The 21,873-nt window shown below is 37.8% G+C and overlaps 1 protein-coding gene across 3 annotated transcripts in view; it reads right to left on the bottom strand.

The window, feature by feature from the left end:
• The window catches only part of LOC114646156 (AP-2 complex subunit alpha-2), a 231,694-nt gene that overhangs the window by 123,949 nt on the left and 85,872 nt on the right, over positions 1-21,873 (bottom strand). For all 3 annotated transcript variants that reach the window (XM_051922803.1, XM_051922801.1, XM_051922802.1), the window contains exons 3-6: positions 7,452-7,594; positions 6,982-7,175; positions 6,726-6,855; positions 6,243-6,344 (exon numbers count right to left, since the gene is read on the bottom strand). In XM_051922803.1, the coding sequence (XP_051778763.1) occupies positions 6,243-6,344; positions 6,726-6,855; positions 6,982-7,175; positions 7,452-7,594 (569 nt within the window). The remainder of the gene's footprint in view (positions 1-6,242; positions 6,345-6,725; positions 6,856-6,981; positions 7,176-7,451; positions 7,595-21,873) is intronic.

Below are 21,873 nucleotides of genomic sequence, written 5' to 3'. Positions count from 1 at the left end.
TGCATGTTGTATGAGCCTGCATACTCTATGATTTCACATACATATCACATACATTTTACACAGCAAAGTCTGATCTCGCTCAAAGCAGCCAATTTCAGTCATTGCCACATTGCACTCCTTACAATAAGTGTTGCTTTGGTGCCTATTTTTCAATTGTCTGTTGCTGCACTTTCTCACATATATTGTTAGTGTGTACTGTAGAGAGACAAGTCACCCATTTGCCATCGTGCCATGCCACTGTCACCAAGTTTTCTGCCTGCATGAAAACCGTATTGTCAACTCTTTTCATCTTCTGAAACTTTATGAACTTTATGTATGGCATTATAGCCTGGCTCACCCCATGGGATTTGCTTCTGTTTATTACAGAAGTGAATAAAACTTTGCAGCAGCACGTACCTAAGCCACCAGGGGACAAAACACGTTTGGACCAATGCTCCCTGAAGTTATATCACCAGTTCTGTCCCATCTCTATTTGTAATGCCACAGCACGCTTCATCTCGTCTTTCATTGTGGGTTTCCACTTTGAAAAACGAGAATGCAATGCAAACGCAGCCTGCGATTCAAAAAAAATCTCTGCCTACCTGTTTGTCTCGTCTGACAGTAGCTGAAAAGCAGCATCAGGAGAGAGCAGCCTGAAGTACAGCAGCTGGTGATCTGTCGTGTCCAACAGCAAGCCCTGCCGCCTTGTAAACTCCGGTAGCCAGATCGGCTCTCAACGGATCAATGTCTGTGTATTTATTCCATGCGAACCTTGCCGTAGATGCATCGGCTGCGCGAAGGCACTCAACTGGCAGCAGATCCGCTGGCGCAGCATCGGCTGGTGTCTGATCAGCTGATGCCTGCTTCTCACTCTCTTGCTCGATCTCCTGATCACTGCCAATAAAATCCGATTCTGAAAAATCAAGAGTCCGACTCCGCGATAATGCGCAAAACATCGTCTGCTGAGTGTTTTCTTTTCTGCACTTGCTTTGCTGCCTTTTCACATGTCGGTGCCATCTTGCCACTGTTTACATTTCGCAACTCACGCACACACAAGGTTTAGTTGCCGAGTCAACGAGTCTAGCATTCCTCCAAGCACAGAGGGAATGCCTGTGACGTGACAGTGAGATCTGTCGCCATTAACAGCTGATTGTCGCCCCCTATCCCTGGATGTCGACTTTTGTCGACATTCGCCTTCAACCCCTCCTGTCGACAAAAGTCGACATCCGCCCTAAAAGAGTTAAGACTGTATCCCATAACTGAGCCTGTCTTTTTAATTAGATCATTGATTCTGTGCACCTCTCTTCAAGTGGTGTTGCCTGCCTAGTTCGCCACTGCATAGAAAATCACACTGGCCATTACACAGTTGAAAAACATATAGGATGCATTACACATGTTAAAGGAGTGCAGTCTCCAAAGGAGAAAAAAAAGACAGCAAATGTGAGAACAAGGCAAAGCTAGAAAAAAGACAACAAGTCTCAAATTTGCATTTACATATGCCCAGCTCACCAATAAGGAATAAGAGAGGCTGAGAATGAGTGGTCGCAAATTAAATTCTGCAATTTACAATAAAATATTATTTATTTATTCTACAGAGTGATATTAGAACACATTGGTGTTGACTATATACAGCAGTTGGCTGCTTCACAGTCTCACACAGGCAGTGTGTATTGATGACATTAATAAAGGTACTGGAAAATAACGGATATGTTTTGATTTTCCATTTGTTGTTATAATAGTTATATATAACATTTTAAAAGGCCTTCAGAGTCCACAATGTTCATTTTACTGAAACAATATGGTATAAGAGAAAAATTATTCATGTCATTTTTATTACATTTTATTACATTACATTGTATTACATTTTTGCTGATATAGTAAAGATATAAAGGAGAAACAGAGATTCGTTTAATCGTCATTTCTTAACCACCTGCACGTGTTTGCAGCACTTAGCTTCCATGACGTGTTGTATCTAATCATAACCTGCCTACTGCTTGTTTTTATTTTTAAAAACTAGTAATTTTAATTTAGTCACAGATCTACTGTGCTTAATGCTCTTTAAAATATTGTTCTGTGTTGCGATCATCTTAAATGTTTGCAAGATACTCTGAATAAAAATGCCTTCTAAATAAATATAATAAGGAGAAAATTCTAAAGATCATTACAATGCAAAAGTTGAAAACCATGTAAAGGTTTAAAGTGCTCGATTTACAGTGCATCCGGAAAGTATTCACAGTGCATCACTTTTTCCACATTTTGTTATGTTACAGCCTTATTCCAAAATGGATTAAATTCATTTTTTTCCTCAGAATTCTACACACAACACCACATAATGACAACATGAAAAAAGTTTACTTGAGGTTTTTGCAAATTTAATTTATTAAAAATAAAAAAAATGAGAAATCACATGTACATAAGTATTCACAGCCTTTGCTCAATACTTTGTCAATGCACCTTTGGCAGCAACTGCAGCCTCAAGTCTTTTTGAATATGATGCCACAAGCTTGGCACACCTATCCTTGGCCAGTTTCGCCCATTCCTCTTTGCAGCACCTCTCAAGCTCCATCAGGTTGGATGGGAAGTGTCGGTGCACAGCCATTTTAAGATCTCTCCAGAGATGTTCAATCGGATTCAAGTCTGGGCTCTGGCTGGGCCACTCAAGGACATTCACAGAGTTGTCCTGAAGCTACTCCTTTGCTATCTTGGCTGTGTGCTTAGGGTTGTTGTCCTGCTGAAAGATGAACCGTCGCCCCAGTCTGAGGTCAAGAGCGCTCTGGAGCAGGTTTTCATCCAGGATGTCTCTGTACATTGCTGCAGTCATCTTTCCCTTTATCCTGACTAGTCTCCCAGTCCCTGCCACTGAAAAACATCCCCACAGCATGATGCTGCCACCATCATGCTTCACTGTAGGGATGGTGTTGGCCTGGTGATGAGTGGTGCCTGGTTTCCTCCAAATGTGATGCCTGGCATTCACACCAGAGAGTTCAATCTTTGTCTCATCAGACCAGAGAATTTTCTTTCTCATGGTCTGAGAGTCCTTCAGGTGCCTTTTGGCAAATTCCAGGTGGGCTACCATGTGCCTTTTACTAAGGAGTGGCTTCCGTCTGGCCACTCTACCATACAGGCCTGATTGGTGGATTGCTGCAGAGATGGTTGTCCTTCTGGAAGGTTCTCCTCTCTCCACAGAGGACCTCTGGAGCTCTGACAGAGTGACCATCGGGTTCTTGGTCACCTCCCTGACTAAGGTCCTTCTCCCCCGATCGCTCAGTTTAGATGGCCGGCCAGCTCTAGAAAGAGTCCTGGTGGTTTTGAACTTCTTCCACTTACGGATGATGGAGGCCACTGTGCTCATTGGGACCTTCAAAGCAGCAGAAATGTTTCTGTAACCTTCCCCAGATTTGTGCCTCGAGACAATCCTGTCTCGGAGGTCTACAGACAATTCCTTTGACTTCATGCTTGGTTTGTGCTCTGACATGAACTGTCAACTGTGGGACCTTATATAGACAGGTGTGTGCCTTTCCAAATCATGTCCAATCAACTGAATTTACCACAGGTGGACTCCAATTAAGCTGCAGAAACATCTCAAGGATGATAAGGGGAAACAGGATGAACCTGAGCTCAATTTTGAGCTTCATGGCAAAGGCAGTGAATACTTATGTACATGTGCTTTCTCAATTTTTTTATTTTTAATAAATTTGCAAAAATCTCAAGTAAACTTTTTTCACATTGTCATTATGGGGTGTTGTGTGTAGAATTCTGAGGAAAAAAATTAATTTAATCCATTTTGGAATAAGGCTGTAACATAACAAATGTGAAAAAAGTGATGCGCTGTGAATACTTTCCGGATGCACTGTATATGCCATATAAAAAGCCCCAAGATAACGCCAACTGAAATAGGCTGCCAACGAGGCTTGACAGAGCATGTCAAATTAAATTATTAAGAGACTGGTAATGTCAATGAATCACAGACATGGGGTAGGAATTGGAAGTAAGGGTATGTGACCAAATAATAATAAATAAATAATATTTATAATTAATAAATAATAAATTTAATTTAAAAGCACCTTTCAAGGTACCCAAGGCCACTATACAACAATAAACATAAAATCAAACAATCCAATGTACAAACAAATTTAAGAACAACATAAGGCAATATTAAAATGATACGTTTATTTATAGTCTAAATGTAAAAACAGAAAATGATGATGCACAGAGCTCCAAAGGCTTGGCATTCCATAGCCATGACCTGTTGGCCATAGTGTGCAATCTGCATAATGGAATGGTTAATAGCAAGGAGTCAGAAGAACAAAGTGAACGTGACAGAGTATAGGGACAAATTAAAGAAGACAAGTAAGGTGGGGCTAGACCATGAAGAGCCTTAAAAAGTAAAAGGAAGTTTATATTGAATCTGAAAGGGAACAGGTAACTAATGAAGTTTTAAAAGTCTAGGAGTGATATGCTCCCAGAATTGTTGCCAGATCAGAGTTTTTCTCGCCCAATTGTGCTGTTTTTGATTACCACCTGTGAAAGAAAAAATGGCTTTGGTAGGTTGCAGGTTTTTTTTTTCTTTTTTGGAGTACTACTTTGGGAAAGAAAAAAAAACTGCGGTATTGTGGGCTATTTTTCAACAACCCCCATTTTTACCATGTTTCATCCATCTCTCACTCCTTCCACTGTTTTTGTACTTGAACATGTTCTTTACTGTTGTAAAATCCCCAGGGGGAACCAGCCAAGCCCCCCTGTTGTGTAATGGTATATACCCATTCTATCTCTTTGAAATTTCTCTGAAGGGACACCCTCGTCCCACCCCCCCATCACCGTGGACTTTCATGGTATGTACCTGGACCCCTCGCTCAAACCTTCCACACTCCAACTTTCCGTTATATCATTTTGTGTACCTCAGGTATTGTGGTATTTTTTGGGGGCAAACTCACTATATTTAAACTTTCCTTAAAAGGACCTGGCAACCCTGGTTCCCAGGGTTTTAAGTGTGTAATCACTCTAGTTGCTGAATTCTGTACATATTGTAATTTATTTAAATTCAAAGCAGGGATACCAGACAGCACTGCATTGTAATAGTCAAGTTGCTATTTGACAAAAGCATGAATAAGCATCTTAGTTGCAGTATCAGAGAGCAATGGATATAGCCTTGAAATTTGCTTAAGGTGGAAAACCTTGGTAATATTAATATGTGGATCAAAAGAGAGCGTAGGATAAAGGATAACACCAAGATATTTAACCTGTACAGACATGGATGTAATCAAGCCAGGGATTTTTACTGAGGAATTGTCTATTTTCTTAAAAGTTCCTGGCGATGCAATAATTAAACCCTAGGTTTTTTCACTATTTAGTCTGAGAAAGTTTTCATCTAACCAATGTTTAATGTCAGCCAAACAGGCAACTAATGCAGCAGGAGGCAACGTCTGCATAAGCCCTGTGCGTAAATAAATCTGTGTATCACCAGTGTAACAGTGAAACCATAGGCCAATACCATCTAATAATGGCACAGAGAGGAAGCCATAAAAATGATAAAAAGCAGAGGGCCAAGAATCGATCCCTGAGGGACACCATGGAGCAAGTAAGATGGGTCAGACTTAAACATACTGACAGCAACAAATTGCTGACCGTCCTTAAGATACAATTTAAGCCATGCAAGAACGTTTCCAGCAATATTTAACTCATTCTCAATTCGAAACAAATGAATGTCATGATGGACCATATCAAAAGCAGCAGTGAGGTCCAGAAAGATAATTAGTGTTAAAAGACCACAGTCTGCTGCAATTAGGAGATCATTAGTCACCCTGACAAGTGCTGTCTCTGTACTGTGTTGTCCCTAAAACCAGACTGAAACTCCTCAAACTGTTCATAAGATGGTCTTATATTAACCTTAACAATTTTGCTTTTAATTTATTTGTACCAATACCTCTCCTCTGATGGAACTGTAGGACTAAAAACAAAGATGTAAAAAAAAAAAAAAAAATGTAATACCATTTTTATAAAAATGTGTGTATTGGCTTAGGCAGAGATGTATTTTGAAATTATTAGATATTGGCATCAGTCCAGAATAACCATATCAGTGCATCCCTATTAAAAATTAATGTTTATTTACTGTTCCAAAACCATCTTCTGCATTATAACTTCCAGGATTGTGTGTCCAAGATGGTAATCCATGAATAACCATATTACAGAGTATATGCATAACTACATCTACAAATAAAATCTATCCATCTACATTACACATCCTAAAAAGCCTGCTCTCTTACCCTGCTTAGCCGCGACACTGCCAAAGATACAGATGTCTTGAACTCTTCTGGGTTTTTCTGTGCAAGGGTTGTAATCAAACTAGTAGCAGCTGTAACAACTCCCTGCATAATAAACAAAGGGAAATACAAGCAACATAAAAGATCAAATAAAAAAGGCTATAGTTTTTAGGTGCATCACCTTTCATTTTAAGCTGTTTAAGTAACCAAAAAACTAATATTATTAAATGCAGTATTTTTTTTATTACATGCAGACTAGACTATAGTGGATTAAAGCTAAAATTCAAAAGCAAGTCCAATTAAACAAACACAAACATAAATATGAAATTCTTTATTCATAACTGTAAATTTTAACATTTATTTTGGAAAAAAAATGCAGTGCACTATGAAAAATATGTAAACAACATATCCAATTCCTGACTAGAATATCATTTTTAAGCACTATACTTTCCCCCTCTTATTTCTAGAAACACAGAATTGAATTACCAAATGCTGATCATTCAGCAAATGAACCACTCGGGAAGTCCACTCTCCCATTGGAACTAAATCGGGAGATGTCCGATACAACCTCAACAAACACAAGGCGGCACTCTGTTTTACACTGTCCATGGTGTCTCTGGAAATGTATTAGAAAGGAAATGTAAAAATAATCTCATAAGTACACCAGATGTAACTAATTATTCTGAAAACATTCTTCTCAATTATACATGATTCATTTAATAAATGTACACGATAGTCTCACCCAGCTACTAGAATCTTGGGAATGTCTCCTGCAAAGGCCTCTGCCATTTCTCGACTGCCCACATTAGCAATGCAATGTAAGGCAAGATTCATGAAGGTGGGATTTCGGCTAGCCAGGTCATTCTTGATACCATTATTAATTAGCCGGATCAACTCACTGTTAGAATTCACCAGTACAGAGATGAACAGGTAACCCTAAAGGAAATAATAATACTAATCAATAAAGTAAAAGATGAAATTAGCACATCTAATAATAAAGCAGGTAACAGCTGTATCCTGTTATTTAGGTAACAATACATTTTAGGAAATCTTTTCGCCCTAATCAACATATTAAAAGCTTTTTGACTAAACTGTATGGACACCATATATGAGCAAACACAAAATCATATAGGTTCTACTAGCATTAAAACACAAAGTATTACTTTCAATAATTATGAAGTAAAATAGATCTTTACACATATACCAACTTACAATTTGTTTTTCAGTGTATTTATTGGAACTAAGTAGATTAACAGCCTCCATATGTCCAAAATCAATGTCATGTCCCAGAAGAAAAATAAACAGTAGTTTGCAGACATATTTCTTCTTACTGTATCCATCCAATGCCTTATCACCTAATAATAAGGAACATAAAACAAGCATGTAAAACAGTACAAGCAGGTTCCAGTACATATTTAACTTGAAGAACATGCTTTTGGAAATACACAATGCATCTGTCCTAACTAGGGGGTTCATAAAATGTGTCTCAGAAAAATATTACATTTTGCAATTGTAACCATCCTGTTAAAAAAGAATAGATTTCTCAACAAACAAGACTGAACCAATTGGAAGATGTCAATTACATGCTAACAAAAAATGAATGCCAACACAGGTAATAACATAAACTGAAGCAAGAAAAAAAATCCTTCCCATAAACTCACCATGCTACCTTACATTTTTTTTTACTTATTCTGGCATGGATCTGAATCTACGGTAGTTTTGATTATCAAAAATTTTACAAATAACTGATGGCTTGAACAACAAATTCAAAAGCACACTGTGTCTTTTCAGATGTTTGGGCTTTACAATACATCAAAAGTAGTACATTTTGAAAGTCAAATCACATTACACATTATTTATAACTTTTTCAAAGCAAAATGCTTTTGGGATAAAGCCAACTCTAATATATAAGCAAGATATCAAATCCCTCCTGCAAGCTGTATGCCCTTAAGTACAGTTTTTTTTTTTTTTTTTTTTTGATCACCACTGTTCACTTATTTAGTTATGAATAACTTTTATTGCACTTCACACCCTTTGTTTGTTGCTTACAGAGACTCTGAATAAACCTATTTCTCAAAACTTAATATTCACATCATCCCTATACAGACAGAAAGAAAGAAGTGTTATACAGTACTTTGGGGATAACTGAACAAATTACACTTTTGACTGAATCTCAAAAAGGTATGTATGGCAACCTCTGAAATTTACACACTTAACCTAAATACAACACATTTGTACACTTTTTAATGGAAAATTACTATTTATTCACTGAATTTAATAGTAATATTTATTTTCAAGTCCTATGTTATCTGACTGTTAGACAAGGAGGGAAGGCTTTAAATAGAAATCTAAATGTCTGTATAGAATTTCCCAAAAGGCATAATAATAATGATAATTATAATAATAAAGGCATAATAATGACATTTTATCATGAAGAAATGTAAGTAAAGGAGATGCACTGAAGTCAAGACAATATATGAAACACAAATAGAAATCTCTCAGCTGTTTTCCCCCATATAGAAACTTTACCAGCGCTTCTGCAGGTACAAAGGTTTCTGCTGCCACTGCTGCAAGGTGATATAATGAAATTTCATCATCATACAGAAGCTTATTCCCATCACTTAAAAACTGTATTGTAGAATTTTGCAAAGATATTTGATGCTGGTATTATTGTGCATGTGCATGCCACAGTCCTAAAGTGACAGCTATTGACGGAGAAATTAAGCCTGCATATAGCTTGCAATCAAGTGACAAGAACTGAACAAAAGTTATACGAAAAGATTTAGTTTTAATAAGGTTAACATTTAGTAAGTTCAGTACAGATGTTTTAACATAAGAGTGGTAGTGCAGAGGTATTATTCTTGCTTCACGCCACAGTCTTCATGGGGTTTGCACATTCTACCAGTGTATTTGTGGATTGATTGGTAACAGTAAGTGTACTACACTACACTGATCACTTACTTTAACACCCAATACTGGAAATGTGTCATAAATGCTTCTCAGTTAAGAAAATATGGTTAGTCCTTCATATGCTGTTAAGTGAATAAAATCTCTTTTTCCATTCTCAACTAGAGCCACCAAAAATTCAAGGTATGAGTACTAGCTGCTATGCCACCACATAACATTGTTTCAAAATATCTATTTGCAAAGAACTGGATTAACACTTGACAGATAGTTTATTTACTGCATATGTTTCTGTAACTAGATGGTACGGAGCACACTCTTTTCTGATGGACTGTGTGACTGAATCCTGCAAAGGACTGTGTACCATCCACCACATTTGCTTCTTGCCATACACCTAGTGCTGTTGCAATAATCATTGGCTCTCAGTGACTATAAAATGAGTGGTTTAAATTTAACCTTAAGTGGATACAGAATTAATTGAATACCTATAACGTTTGTTCAGTTTTTGTCGCATGATTGCTTTCTATGCATGTGCTTAACCTCTTCCTCACTAGCTCCCCCACTAGATTGCTGAAGCACGCACATGCACAATGTTACCAACAAAAGCAGACAATGGTCTTTTGAAATAACTCCATTCTTATGTAAAATTGCACAATTTTGTTGTTTTTTTTTTTGAGTGGTGGGAATTCGGGGGGTCAGAGCAAATTTCACACTTTGAAAACAATTTGAATACACTGGAAAAATAAAACATTAATGCAAAATCAAAAGTATTAGACTTGTTTTAAGGTGTGCTAATTTTTGCAGCACTGTGATGTTAGTACTCAAAACCTTTGACGCCAACTCCTCAATTTATGTTACCAACAAATCAGAATCGTCTATTTTTATTTAGGCTAACATATTTACTATATTAATTGAAAGTACACAATATACAAAATACAAGGAATTTCATCACTACCTGCAAGAATCATCAGGCACTCTAACCTAAAGTTCAGGTTTAAAGGCTATAGCAATATTGTTGCAACTTACAAACATTGAGTAACATTAAACATACGACCAAACTAAATTTAAAAAGCTATATTTTTTCAAAAAAATGAAGAAAAAATAATTTAATCGAATCAGTATATGTGAAATTGGAAATTTTAACACATTATTACAATTTACATCTCTAGTAACCCAACTGCTTCCAACTCAACAGTCCTGAATTTTTTTTTTTTTTTTTTTTAATTTTCTGTCTTTTGGAAAGTTGTAGGAAGTAGTGTTTTTACAAAGTTGACCTTTACATAACTGCAAAAATGATAAAACGTATGAAGGAAGGACTGAGCAAGTGGAAGAAATCACCACACCAAGTCATCTCAAAGTACTTTCTGGTAGCTGTTTGGAGTCTGTTCTATTAATGAAAAGATTCTACAGAGATGTTGTACTCTGTAGAATTTGCAAAACTGAGTTAAAATTCCACTCAAAGACAATCAATTTAAGAGCACACTTACTAAGTTTGCACCCAGAACACTTAAGGGCATTAGAGTCTGAAGAAACCCATGGTTTACCGGCCATATACTAAACGCCATTTCTGAGGAGCTGGTTGGCTTTATATGCAAAGATATGCACCAAGTCAGCATTGTACAGGAGGATGGATTTCAAGCATTTATCTGCAACACAATGTCCCAAATCAAGTTGACTGAATTGTAAAACTATACAAGAAAACTTTACGAAAATGCTCTCCCGTAAGGATGTTGCACTTCCAACAGATGGGTGGATATATCTCACAACAAAAACTTGTGCGACAGCAACAAATCTGAACTTGCAGTTACAACTGAAAATGCAAACAATTGTTTGTAATACATTAAATATATCATTATAATTACATATACAGTATACAGTGGTGTGAAAAACTATTTGCCCCCTTCCTGATTTCTTATTCTTTTGCATGTTTGTCACACAAAATGTTTCTGATCATCAAACACATTTAACCATTAGTCAAATATAACACAAGTAAACACAAAATGCAGTTTGTAAATGGTGGTTTTTATTATTTAGGGAGAAAAAAAATCCAAACCTACATGGCCCTGTGTGAAAAAGTAATTGCCCCCTGAACCTAATAACTGGTTGGGCCACCCTTAGCAGCAATAACTGCAATCAAGCGTTTGCGATAACTTGCAATGAGTCTTTTACAGCGCTCTGGAGGAATTTTGGCCCACTCATCTTTGCAAAATTGTTGTAATTCAGCTTTATTTGAGGGTTTTCTAGCATGAACCGCCTTTTTAAGGTCATGCCATAGCATCTCAATTGGATTCAGGTCAGGACTTTGACTAGGCCACTCCAAAGTCTTCATTTTGTTTTTCTTCAGCCATTCAGAGGTGGATTTGCTGGTGTGTTTTGGGTCATTGTCCTGTTGCAGCACCCAAGATCGCTTCAGCTTGAGTTGACGAACAGATGGCCAGACATTCTCCTTCAGGATTTTTTGGTAGACAGTAGAATTCATGGTTCCATCTATCACAGCAAGCCTTCCAGGTCCTGAAGCAGCAAAACAACCCCAGACCATCACACTACCACCACCATATTTTACTGTTGGTATGATGTTCTTTTTCTGAAATGCTGTGTTCCTTTTACGCCAGATGTAACGGGACATTTGCCTTCCAAAAAGTTCAACTTTTGACTCATCAGTCCACAAGGTATTTTCCCAAAAGTCTTGGCAATCATTGAGATGTTTCTTAGCAAAATTGAGACGAGCCCTAATGTTCTTTTTGCTTAACAGTGGTTTGCGTCTTGGAAATCTGCCATGCAGGCCGTTTTTGCCCAGTCTCTTTCTTATGGTGGAGTCGTGAACACTGACCTTAATTGAGGCAAGTGAGGCCTGCAGTTCTTTAGACGTTGACCTGGGGTCTTTTGTGACCTCTCGGATGAGTCGTCTCTGCGCTCTTGGGGTAATTTTGGTCGGCCGGCCACTCCTGGGAAGGTTCACCACTGTTCCATGTTTTTGCCATTTGTGGATAATGGCTCTCACTGTGGTTCGCTGGAGTCCCAAAGCTTTAGAAATGGCTTTATAACCTTTACCAAACTGATAGATCTCAATCACTTCTGTTCTCATTTGTTCCTGAATTTCTTTGGATCTTGGCATGATGTCTAGCTTTTGAGGTGCTTTTGGTCTACTTCTCTGTGTCAGACAGCTCCTATTTAAGTGATTTCTTGATTGAAACAGGTGTGGCAGTAATCAGGCCTGGGGGTGGCTACGGAAATTGAACTCAGGTGTGATACACCACAGTTAAGTTATTTTTTAACAAGGGGGCAATTACTTTTTCACACAGGGCCATGTAGGTTTGGATTTTTTTTCTCCCTAAATAATAAACACCATCATTTAAAAACTGCATTTTGTGTTTACTTGTGTTATATTTGACTAATGGTTAAATGTGTTTGATGATCAGAAACATTTTGTGTGACAAACATGCAAAAGAATAAGAAATCAGGAAGGGGGCAAATAGTTTTTCACACCACTGTATACAACATATATACACCGCATTCCAAATTATTATGTAAATTGTATTTAAGTGTCATAAAGATTAAATATTTTGTTTTCAATTAAACTCATGGATGGTATTGCGTCTCAGGGCTCTTTTGATCACTGAAATCAATCTCGGACACCTGTGATAATTAGTTTGCCAGGTGAGCCCAATTAAAAGAAAAACTACTAAAGAAGGATGTTCCACATTATTAAGCAGACCACCATTTTCAAGCAATATGGGAAAGAAAAAGGATCTCTCTGCTGCCGAAAAGTGTGAAATAGTTGAATGCCTTGAACAAGGTATGAAAACCTTAGATATTTCACGAAAACGTAAGCGTGATCATCGTACTGTTAAAAGATTTGTGGTTGACTCAGAGCACACACGGGTTCATGCAGATAAAGGCAAAATAAGGAAGGTTTCTGCCACACAAATACATCGGATTAAGAGAGAAGCTGCTAAAATGCCATTACAAAGCAGCAAACAGGTATTTGAAGCTGCTGGTGCCTCTGGAGTCCAGCAAACATCAAGGAGCAGGATCCTCCAGAGGATTGCAGTTATGTATAAACCTTCTATTCGGCCACCCCTAACCAATGCTCACATGCAGAAACGGCTGCAGTGGGCCCAGAACTACATGAAGACTAATTTTCAAACAGTCTTATTTACAAATGAGTGCCGTGAAACCCTGGATGGTCCAGATGGATGGAGTGGTGGATGGTTGGTGGACGGCCACCATGTCCCAACAAGGCTGCAAAGTCAGCAAGGAGGTGGCGGAGTCATGTTTTGGGCTGGAATCATGGGGAGAGAGCTGGTCGGCGCCTTTAGGGTCCCTGAAGATGTGAAAATGACCTCTGAAAAGTATGTGGAGTTTCTGACTGACCACTTTCTTCCATGGTACAAAAAGAAGAACCGTGCTTTCCGTAACAAAATTATCTTCATGCATGACAATGCACCATCTCATGCTGCAAGGAATACCTCTGCATCATTGGCAGCTATCAGCATAAAAGGAGAGAAACTCATGGTGTGGCCCCCATCCTCCCCTGACCTCAATCCTATTGAGAACCTTTGGAGCTTCCTCAAGCAAAAGATCTATGAGGGTGGGTGGCAGTTTATATCCAAACAGCAGCTCTGGAAGGCTATTCTGACATCCTGCAAAGAAATTCAAGCAGAAACCCTCCAAAAACTCACAAGTTCAATGGATGCAAGAATTGTGAAGCTGCTATCAAATAAGGGGTCCTATGTTAATATGTAACTTGACCTGTTAAGATGTTCTTGATTGAAATAGCTTTTGATTTCAGTAAATATGACCTCCTAATGCTGCAAATTCAACAAATGACCATTTTCAGTTCTTTATAACCTATACAATGTTTTGAAACTCTGTTGTGCATAATAATTTGGAACAGTGCATTTTAAGTTTTTTATTTTTGAAAAACATACCATTATCATTAGGTTTGCTCTGTAACATTCAAATTATACTCTAATGGTTGATGACTCAAAAATTATGCTGACTGCCACTTGCATCGACTATTTAGGAAAATCAGAGAAAATATCATTTGCATAATTTGGAACGCGGTGTGTGTGTGTGTGTATATATATATATATATATATATATATATATACACATACACACAGTGCATCCGGAAAATATTCACAGCGCATCATTTTTCCACATTTTGTTATGTTACAAACTTATTCCAAAATGAATTAGATTCATTTTTTTCCTCAGAATTCTACACACAAAAACCCATAATGACAACATGAAAAAAGTTTACTTCAGATTTTTGCAAATTTATTAAAAATAAAAAAATTGAGAAAGCACATGTACATAAGTATTCACTGCCTTTGCCATGAAGCTCAAAATTGAGCTCAGGTGCATCCTGTTTCCCCTGATCATCCTTGAGATGTTTCTGTAGCTTAACTGGAGTCCACCTGTGGTAAATTCAGTTGATTGGACATGATTTGGAAAGGCACACACCTGTCTATATAAGGTCCCACAATTGACAGTTCATGTCAGGGCACAAACCAAGCATGAAGTCAAAGGAATTGTCTGTAGACCTCCAAGACAGGATTGTCTCGAGGCACAAATCTGGGGAAGGTTACAGAAACATTTCTGCTGCTTTGAAGGTCCCAATGAGCACAGTGGCCTCCATCATCCGTAAGTGGAAGAAGTTCAAAACCACCAGGACTCTTTCTAGAGCTGGCCGGCCATCTAAACTGAGCGATCGGGGGAGAAGGACCTTAGTCAGGGAGGTGACCAAGAACCCGATGGTCACTCTGTCAGAGCTCCAGAGGTCCTCTGTGGAGAGAGGAGAACCTTCCAGAAGGACAACCATCTCTGCAGCAATCCACCAATCAGGCCTGTATGGTAGAGTGGCCAGACGGAAGCCACTCCTTAGTAAAAGGCACATGGTAGCCCACCTGGAATTTGCCAAAAGGCACCTGAAGGACTCTCAGACCATGAGAAAGAAAATTCTCTGGTCTGATGAGACAAAGATTGAACTCTCTGGTGTGAATGCCAGGCATCACATTTGGAGGAAACCAGGCACCACTCATCACCAGGCCAACACCATCCCTACAGTGAAGCATGGTGGTTGCAGCATCATGCTGTGGGGATGTTTTTCAGTGGCAGGGACTGGGAGACTAGTCAGGATAAAGGGAAAGATGACTGCAGCAATGTACAGAGACATCCTGGATGAAAACCTGCTCCAGAGCGCTCTTGACCTCAGACTGGGGCGACGGTTCATCTTTCAGCAGGACAACAACCCTAAGCAAACAGCCAAGATAGCAAAGGAGTGGCTTCAGGACAACTCTGTGAATGTCCTTGAGTGGCCCAGCCAGAGCCCAGACTTGAATCCGATTGAACATCTCTGGAGAGATCTTAAAATGGCTGTGCACCGACACTTCCCATCCAACCTGATGGAGCTTGAGAGGTGCTGCAAAGAGGAATGGGCGAAACTGGCCAAGGATAGGTGTGCCAAGCTTGTGGCATCATATTCAAAAAGACTTGAGGCTGCAGTTGCTGCCAAAGGTGCATTGACAAGTATTGAGCAAAGGCTGTGAATACTTATGTACATGTGATTTCTCAGTTTTTTTATTTTTAATAAATTTGCAAAAACCTCAAGTAAACTTTTTTCACGTTGTCATTATGGGGTGTTGTGTGTAGAATTCTGAGGAAAAAAATGAATTAAATCTATTTTGGAATAAGGCTGTAACATAACAAAATGTGGAAAAAGTGATGCACTGTGTGTATATATATATATATATATATATATATATATATATATATATATATATATATATATATATACACTCACATACACACACAATTGAAAGCAATTTTAATAACTGGGGAAATAAATCATACTTCTGGTCTCATAGATTCTTTCATTATAAGGAAGAATAGGGGGCTTTGCCCCCTGCTTGCTTCACTCGCCAACCCCCGTGTTTGGTTTTCCGAATACACACTTTTAAGATTTTTTTTTTTCTTTGAATTGTTGCTATTTCATTAGTTTCACAGAACTTATGCAAAAACAATATTTGGAATCTTTCGAGATCACAATATGCTGAATCTTTTAAATGTGATCAGTGAGACGTGTTTAATGACTTTGTCAGGTTAGAGATAATGAAAACTGGAACTAAAAAAAAAAAACGTAGGCGCGAAACACATGCAGAGCAAGATACAGAATATGAAAGCAGAAAAAAATGACAGTGTCAAAAAAAAAAAAGCAAACCGCATTAGCGCAAAAAAGAGAAATTATTACTCGGAGAAATAACTAAAAGGCGAATAGAGATCGAATATATGGACACAGTTGATATGTCAGACGTACTGTATGTAAATATTGTAAGGCTTTGAAGTTTAAGTCAGAGAATTTCAAAAATATGTTTTATTTCACATGCATTTATTGGTTACTTTGCAAAAAAATTATTAACTGATGATGATACAGATCGCGTTGTCTGTGCTGAAATTTCAAATAGAGAAACCTACCCTGAATTATCTCTAACCTGCTCTGCATGTGTTTGGCCCTTTTGTTTTGTAACTTCTTTATGACGTTTTTACTTTGTTTTCTACTCTGTCTTATTTCTGACCTCGCTTTGTCCTGCATTTTTGTCCAATGACACCTGGTCAGTGGTGATTATTTTCCCTTTTTCGAGTATTAATTTCCATTTGTTTGCATTATTGCAATCTTTACTTTCTTTTTTTATACTTTCTCATTTTCCTACTTTCATATTGTTTAACTTTCTTCACATTTGTATCGCGCATTCGTTTTTTTTTTTTTTGGAGCCTTTCAAATTCCACTGCTTTCATAATCTGCTCTGCACGTGTATCGCGCCAATGTCTATGAATGTCTTTATGAAGTTCTACTTTGTCTTTTACTCTGTCTTTTAATTCTGAGCCCGGTTGGACATGCTTTGTTTCAATTCCACTTGTTACGGGCTGATAATTACTTTCCTTATTTTCTGAATTTACACCTAGATTATTTTTTCTTTTTTGCTCTTTTTTCTCTCCAATGCTTGTGTGTCTCTTTTCGCCGCACTGCTTTCTTCTTTGCTTATTTGTCAACGTTTCATTTATAACGTATTGTCCTTATATGCTTTATATGCGCTGAGACCCTGGATCTGTGTGTGCTCAAATCCTTCACAAGACTGAATGTTCTGCTGCCCCGTTGTCTTATTTGATAGATTGTAAGTAGGGAGTGTCTTGCAAGAATCTCATGTTCTCCGTCATCGTGAGACAGTCCTGGGTCAATCTCTTGGCACAATGTCTCATGTTTAAGGCCCTTGCGGGTCCTTTAACTATCTTCTGTGATCTTAACGTGAAGATCATGTATCGTCTCCTAGTCATTTACTCCCACAGGATTTATTTTTATAATAGAGAGATAACTGCCTGCTCTGGCTGGATTGCTAAAGCGTGCATATCCGTCAGTGAGACAACATTGAGCTCAAATAGCAAGCAATGAAGTCAAAACTACTGAATACACACAGTGCTGTGAATAAATATTTGCCTCCTTCCTGATTTTTTTTTTTGTGGTTTTTAAGTGATTATTTTATTTATTAATGAAAAAAAAAACTATCCAAACCTACATGGCCCTATGTGAAATAGTAATTGCCCCCCTTCTTAAATCATGAATTAACTATGGTTAATAACATTTTTTGGAAAGCAGAGTTCAATTTCACTAGCCACACCCAGGCCTGATTACTAGCAGACCTGTTGAATCAACAAATCACTTAAATAGAACCTGTCAGACAAAGTGAAGTAGGCCAAAAGATCCCAAAAAGGAAGACATCATGCCACGATCTAAAGAAATTCAGGAAAAGATGAGAAACAAAGTAATTGACATCTATCAGTCTGGAAAAGGTTACAAAGCCATTTATAAAGCTTTGAGACTCAAGCAAACCACAGTGAGAGCCATCTCTTACTTACAGTGTATATCTTAAAGTAAGCTTTTGTTAACATATCCTGTGAATTTTGGACCTTGACCCTGCTTTTTAACTTGATCTTTCTCTTAAGAGATGTATTATATTAGTTCAGAGGTTCTCAGCCTTGATTATGGGATTCCTTGTGTCTGCAGGGTTTGCTTGTAACCTGTCTCATAGTCTGTAACATGTTTCTTATTTTAACTAAAGATCATCTTTATTGGCTGATGTTTTGTACTTCACATTCTACAGTTAGACACTGCTGTTTCCTTTTTTTTTTTTTTTTTTTTTACTTTTACAAAAGAAAAAGACTGCATTTTTTCATATATATATCTATTCATCTACTGTTGACTCTCTAGTACACTGCTGCTCCCAGGCTTAAGGATGCTTGCTGGGATAGGCTCCAGGTGAACTACAACCCTGCCCTGAATAAGTGCGTTGCACAATACACTATACCAGCTTTCTTCAGTTGAAGTACTGAATGTAGGCCTATAAGGGGGCAAAAAAGTATTTGCCCCCTTCCTGATTTCTTATTATTTTGCATGTTTGCCACATTTAAATGTTTCAGATTATCAAACAAATTTAAATATTAGACAAAGATAACCTAAATAAACACACAATGCAGTTTTTGAGTGATGGTTTTATTTATTATGGAAAAAAACTATCCAAACCTACATGGCCCTATGTGAAAAAGTAATTGCCCCCTAAACCTAATAACTGGTTGTGCCACCCTTAGCAGCAACAACTGCAATCAAGCTTTTGCGATGACTGGCAATGAGTAACGGGATGCACACCTTCTAAAAAGTTCAGCCTTTGTTTTGTCAGTCCACAGAATATTTTCTCAAAAGTCTTTGGGATCATCAAGATGTTTTTTGACAAAAGTGAGACGAGCCTTTAGGTTCTTTTTGGTCAGCACTGGTTTTTGCCTTGGAACTCTGCCATGCATGCCATTTCTGCCCAGTCTCTTATGGTTGAGTTATGAACACTGACCTTAACTGGTGCAAGTGAGGCCTGCAGTTCTTTAGATGTTGTTCTGGATTCTTTTTTGACCTCTGGATAAGGATGAGTTGTCGCTGTACTCTTGGGGTAATTTTTGTAGGCCAGCCACTAATGTACTCAAACTAAGTAAGTACATAACCTATTATGAATTATGAATATATATTGATAGTGACGCAATAAATCATGCTAAACTTGCTTTGATCTCTGAGGGTTGAAATACTATACACTTAGCATAGCTTGACTAACCTGAGAAATAAGTGCACACCTTGATGCTTACCTACCTCTTTCTAACATGTCAGAAAGGTCTAATCAATAGAATAGTAAAATAACTGTAAACAAAATAAACACGTAAATTGGTGTTTAGAGACTGCAACATTATGTACAGATGGAAAAGGCAGAAAGACAGAACGGCACACGCATCATGAAAAAAATGATTTTTTTCTCTTAATTTTTTTTTTCTCTCCTATGTGATTGGAAAGATTTTCACTTTTGGGTCATATTAGCTTTCTTTGTAATTTGTATTATTAAAGTTCTCTGAATGTTTGTAATCCTTATACATGTTATATTTGACTGTTTATCCTTGTTTATTTTGTACATTATGGAAACATTCAAGTAAAAATTGTACTTATAATATTGTGCTAATGATGTCACATGTGGGGTTAGAAATGAAGGCCAGGTACGTTTAATCAAATTAAAAGCAAGTCTAACTATTAACAAGACAAATCACTGCAGCTTCTGCGGAGGAAAAAATATTTCTGTAACTATTTCCAGAAGGAAAGGAACTACTATTGTGCTGAATCACTGGGAAGACGGCACAAAAAACACTGAACAAGCTGAAAAAAAAACATTAGTGACCTTCTTCTTTAGTGCCTTTCTTGCTTCCTAATGAACTTCCATCCTCACAGGATGTGATAACTTGCAAAACATATTTTAACTGCATACCCTACTAAAACACAAATTTGAACTTTCAAAAAAAATAAAAAAATAAAAATAAACAAAAAGATTTTTAAATTGTACATCCCATCAAGAGCAACAGACAAAGATTAGTATTTGTGTCCTTAAAATAAAAGCAAACTTTGTTATACCTTATTAACATAAAAAGTACTACTTTGATGCAATTCTGTATCAAAATATATATGGATATTGCTTAAACTTAAGTTCTCAGTAAATTCCAAAGGTTCTCTCTTTAAAAATAGGCATCAATGTTTTCTTCTACAAAATGTATGGAAGTTGTCAACAATATAATGTTGCATATTCGCTAATATAATGTTTATTTATATACATATATATATATATATATATATATATATATATACACACACACACACACATATACATACATACATACATACATACAGTGGGGCAAAAAAGTATTTAGTCAGCCACCAATTGTGCAAGTTCTCCCACTTAAAAAGATGAGAGAGGCCTGTATACCTCAACTATGAGAGACAAAATGAGAAAAAAAAAATCCAGAAAATCACATTGTCTGATTTTTGAAGAAGTTATTTGCAAATTATGGTGGAAAAAAAGTATTTGGTCAATTACAAAAGTTGGTCAATAACAAAAGTTCATCTTAATACTTTGTTATATATATATATCCTTTGTTGGCAATGACAGAGGTCAAACGTTTTCTGTAAGTTTTCACAAGGCTTTCACACACTGTTGCTGGTGTTTTGGCCCATTCCTCCATGCAGATCTCCTCTAGAGCAGTGATGTTTTGAGGCTGTCGCTGGGCAACACAGACTTTCAACTCCCTCCAAAGATTTTCTATGGGGTTGAGATCTGGAGACTGGCTAGGTCACTCCAGGACCTTGAAATGCTTCTTACGAAGCCACTCTTTCGTTACCCGGGCGGTGTGTTTAGGATCATTGTCATGCTGAAAGACCCAGCCATGTTTCATCTTCAATGCCCTTGCTTTTGGAAGGAGGTTTTCACTCAAAATCAGACGATACATGGCCCCATTCATTCTTTCCTTTCAGTTGTCCTGGTCCCTTTGCAGAAAAAAAGCCCCAAAGCATGATGTTTCCACCCCCATGCTTTACAGTAGGTATGGTGTTCTTTGGATGCAACTCAGCATTCTTTCTCCTCCAAACACAACGAGTAGAGTTTTTACCAAAAAGTTCTATTTTGGTTTCATCTGACCATATGACATTCTCCCAATCCTCTTCTGGATCATCCAAATGCTTTCTAGCAAACTTCAGACGGGCCTGCACATGCACTGGCTTAAGCAGGGGGGCACGTCTGGCACTGCAGGATTTGAGTCCCTGGAGGCGTAGTGTGTTACTGAAGTTAGCCTTTGTTACTTTGGTCCCAGCTCTCTGCAGGTTATTCACTCGTTTCCCCCGTGTGGTTCTGGGATTTTTGCTCACCGTTCTTGTGATCATTTTGACCCTACAGGGTGAGATCTTGCGTGGAGCCCCAGATCGAGGGAGATTATCAGTGGTCTTGTATGTCTTCCATTTTCTAATAATTGCTCCCACAGTTGATTCTTCACACCAAGCTGCTTACCTATTGCAGATTCAGTCTTCCCAGCCTGGTGCAGGTCTACAATTCTGTTTCTGGTTTCCTTTGACAGCTCTTTGGTCTTGGCCATAGTGGAGTTTGGAGTGTGACTGTTTGAGGTTGTGGACAGGTGTCTTTTATACTGATAACGAGTTCAAACAGGTACCATTAATACAGGTAATGAGTCGAGGAGCCTCTTACAGAAGAAGTTACAGGTCTGTGAGAGCCAGAAATCTTGCTTGTTTGTAGGTGACCAAATACTTATTTTCCACCATAATTTGCAAATAAATTCCTTAAAAATCAGGCAATGTGATTTTCTG

The sequence above is a fragment of the Erpetoichthys calabaricus genome, chromosome 2 (assembly GCF_900747795.2).
Source record: "Erpetoichthys calabaricus chromosome 2, fErpCal1.3, whole genome shotgun sequence".
In the NCBI taxonomy this organism is placed as follows: Eukaryota; Metazoa; Chordata; class Cladistia; order Polypteriformes; family Polypteridae; genus Erpetoichthys; species Erpetoichthys calabaricus.
The sequence above is the reverse complement of the archived record's forward strand: the minus strand, read 5'-3'. Positions and strand labels throughout refer to the sequence as shown.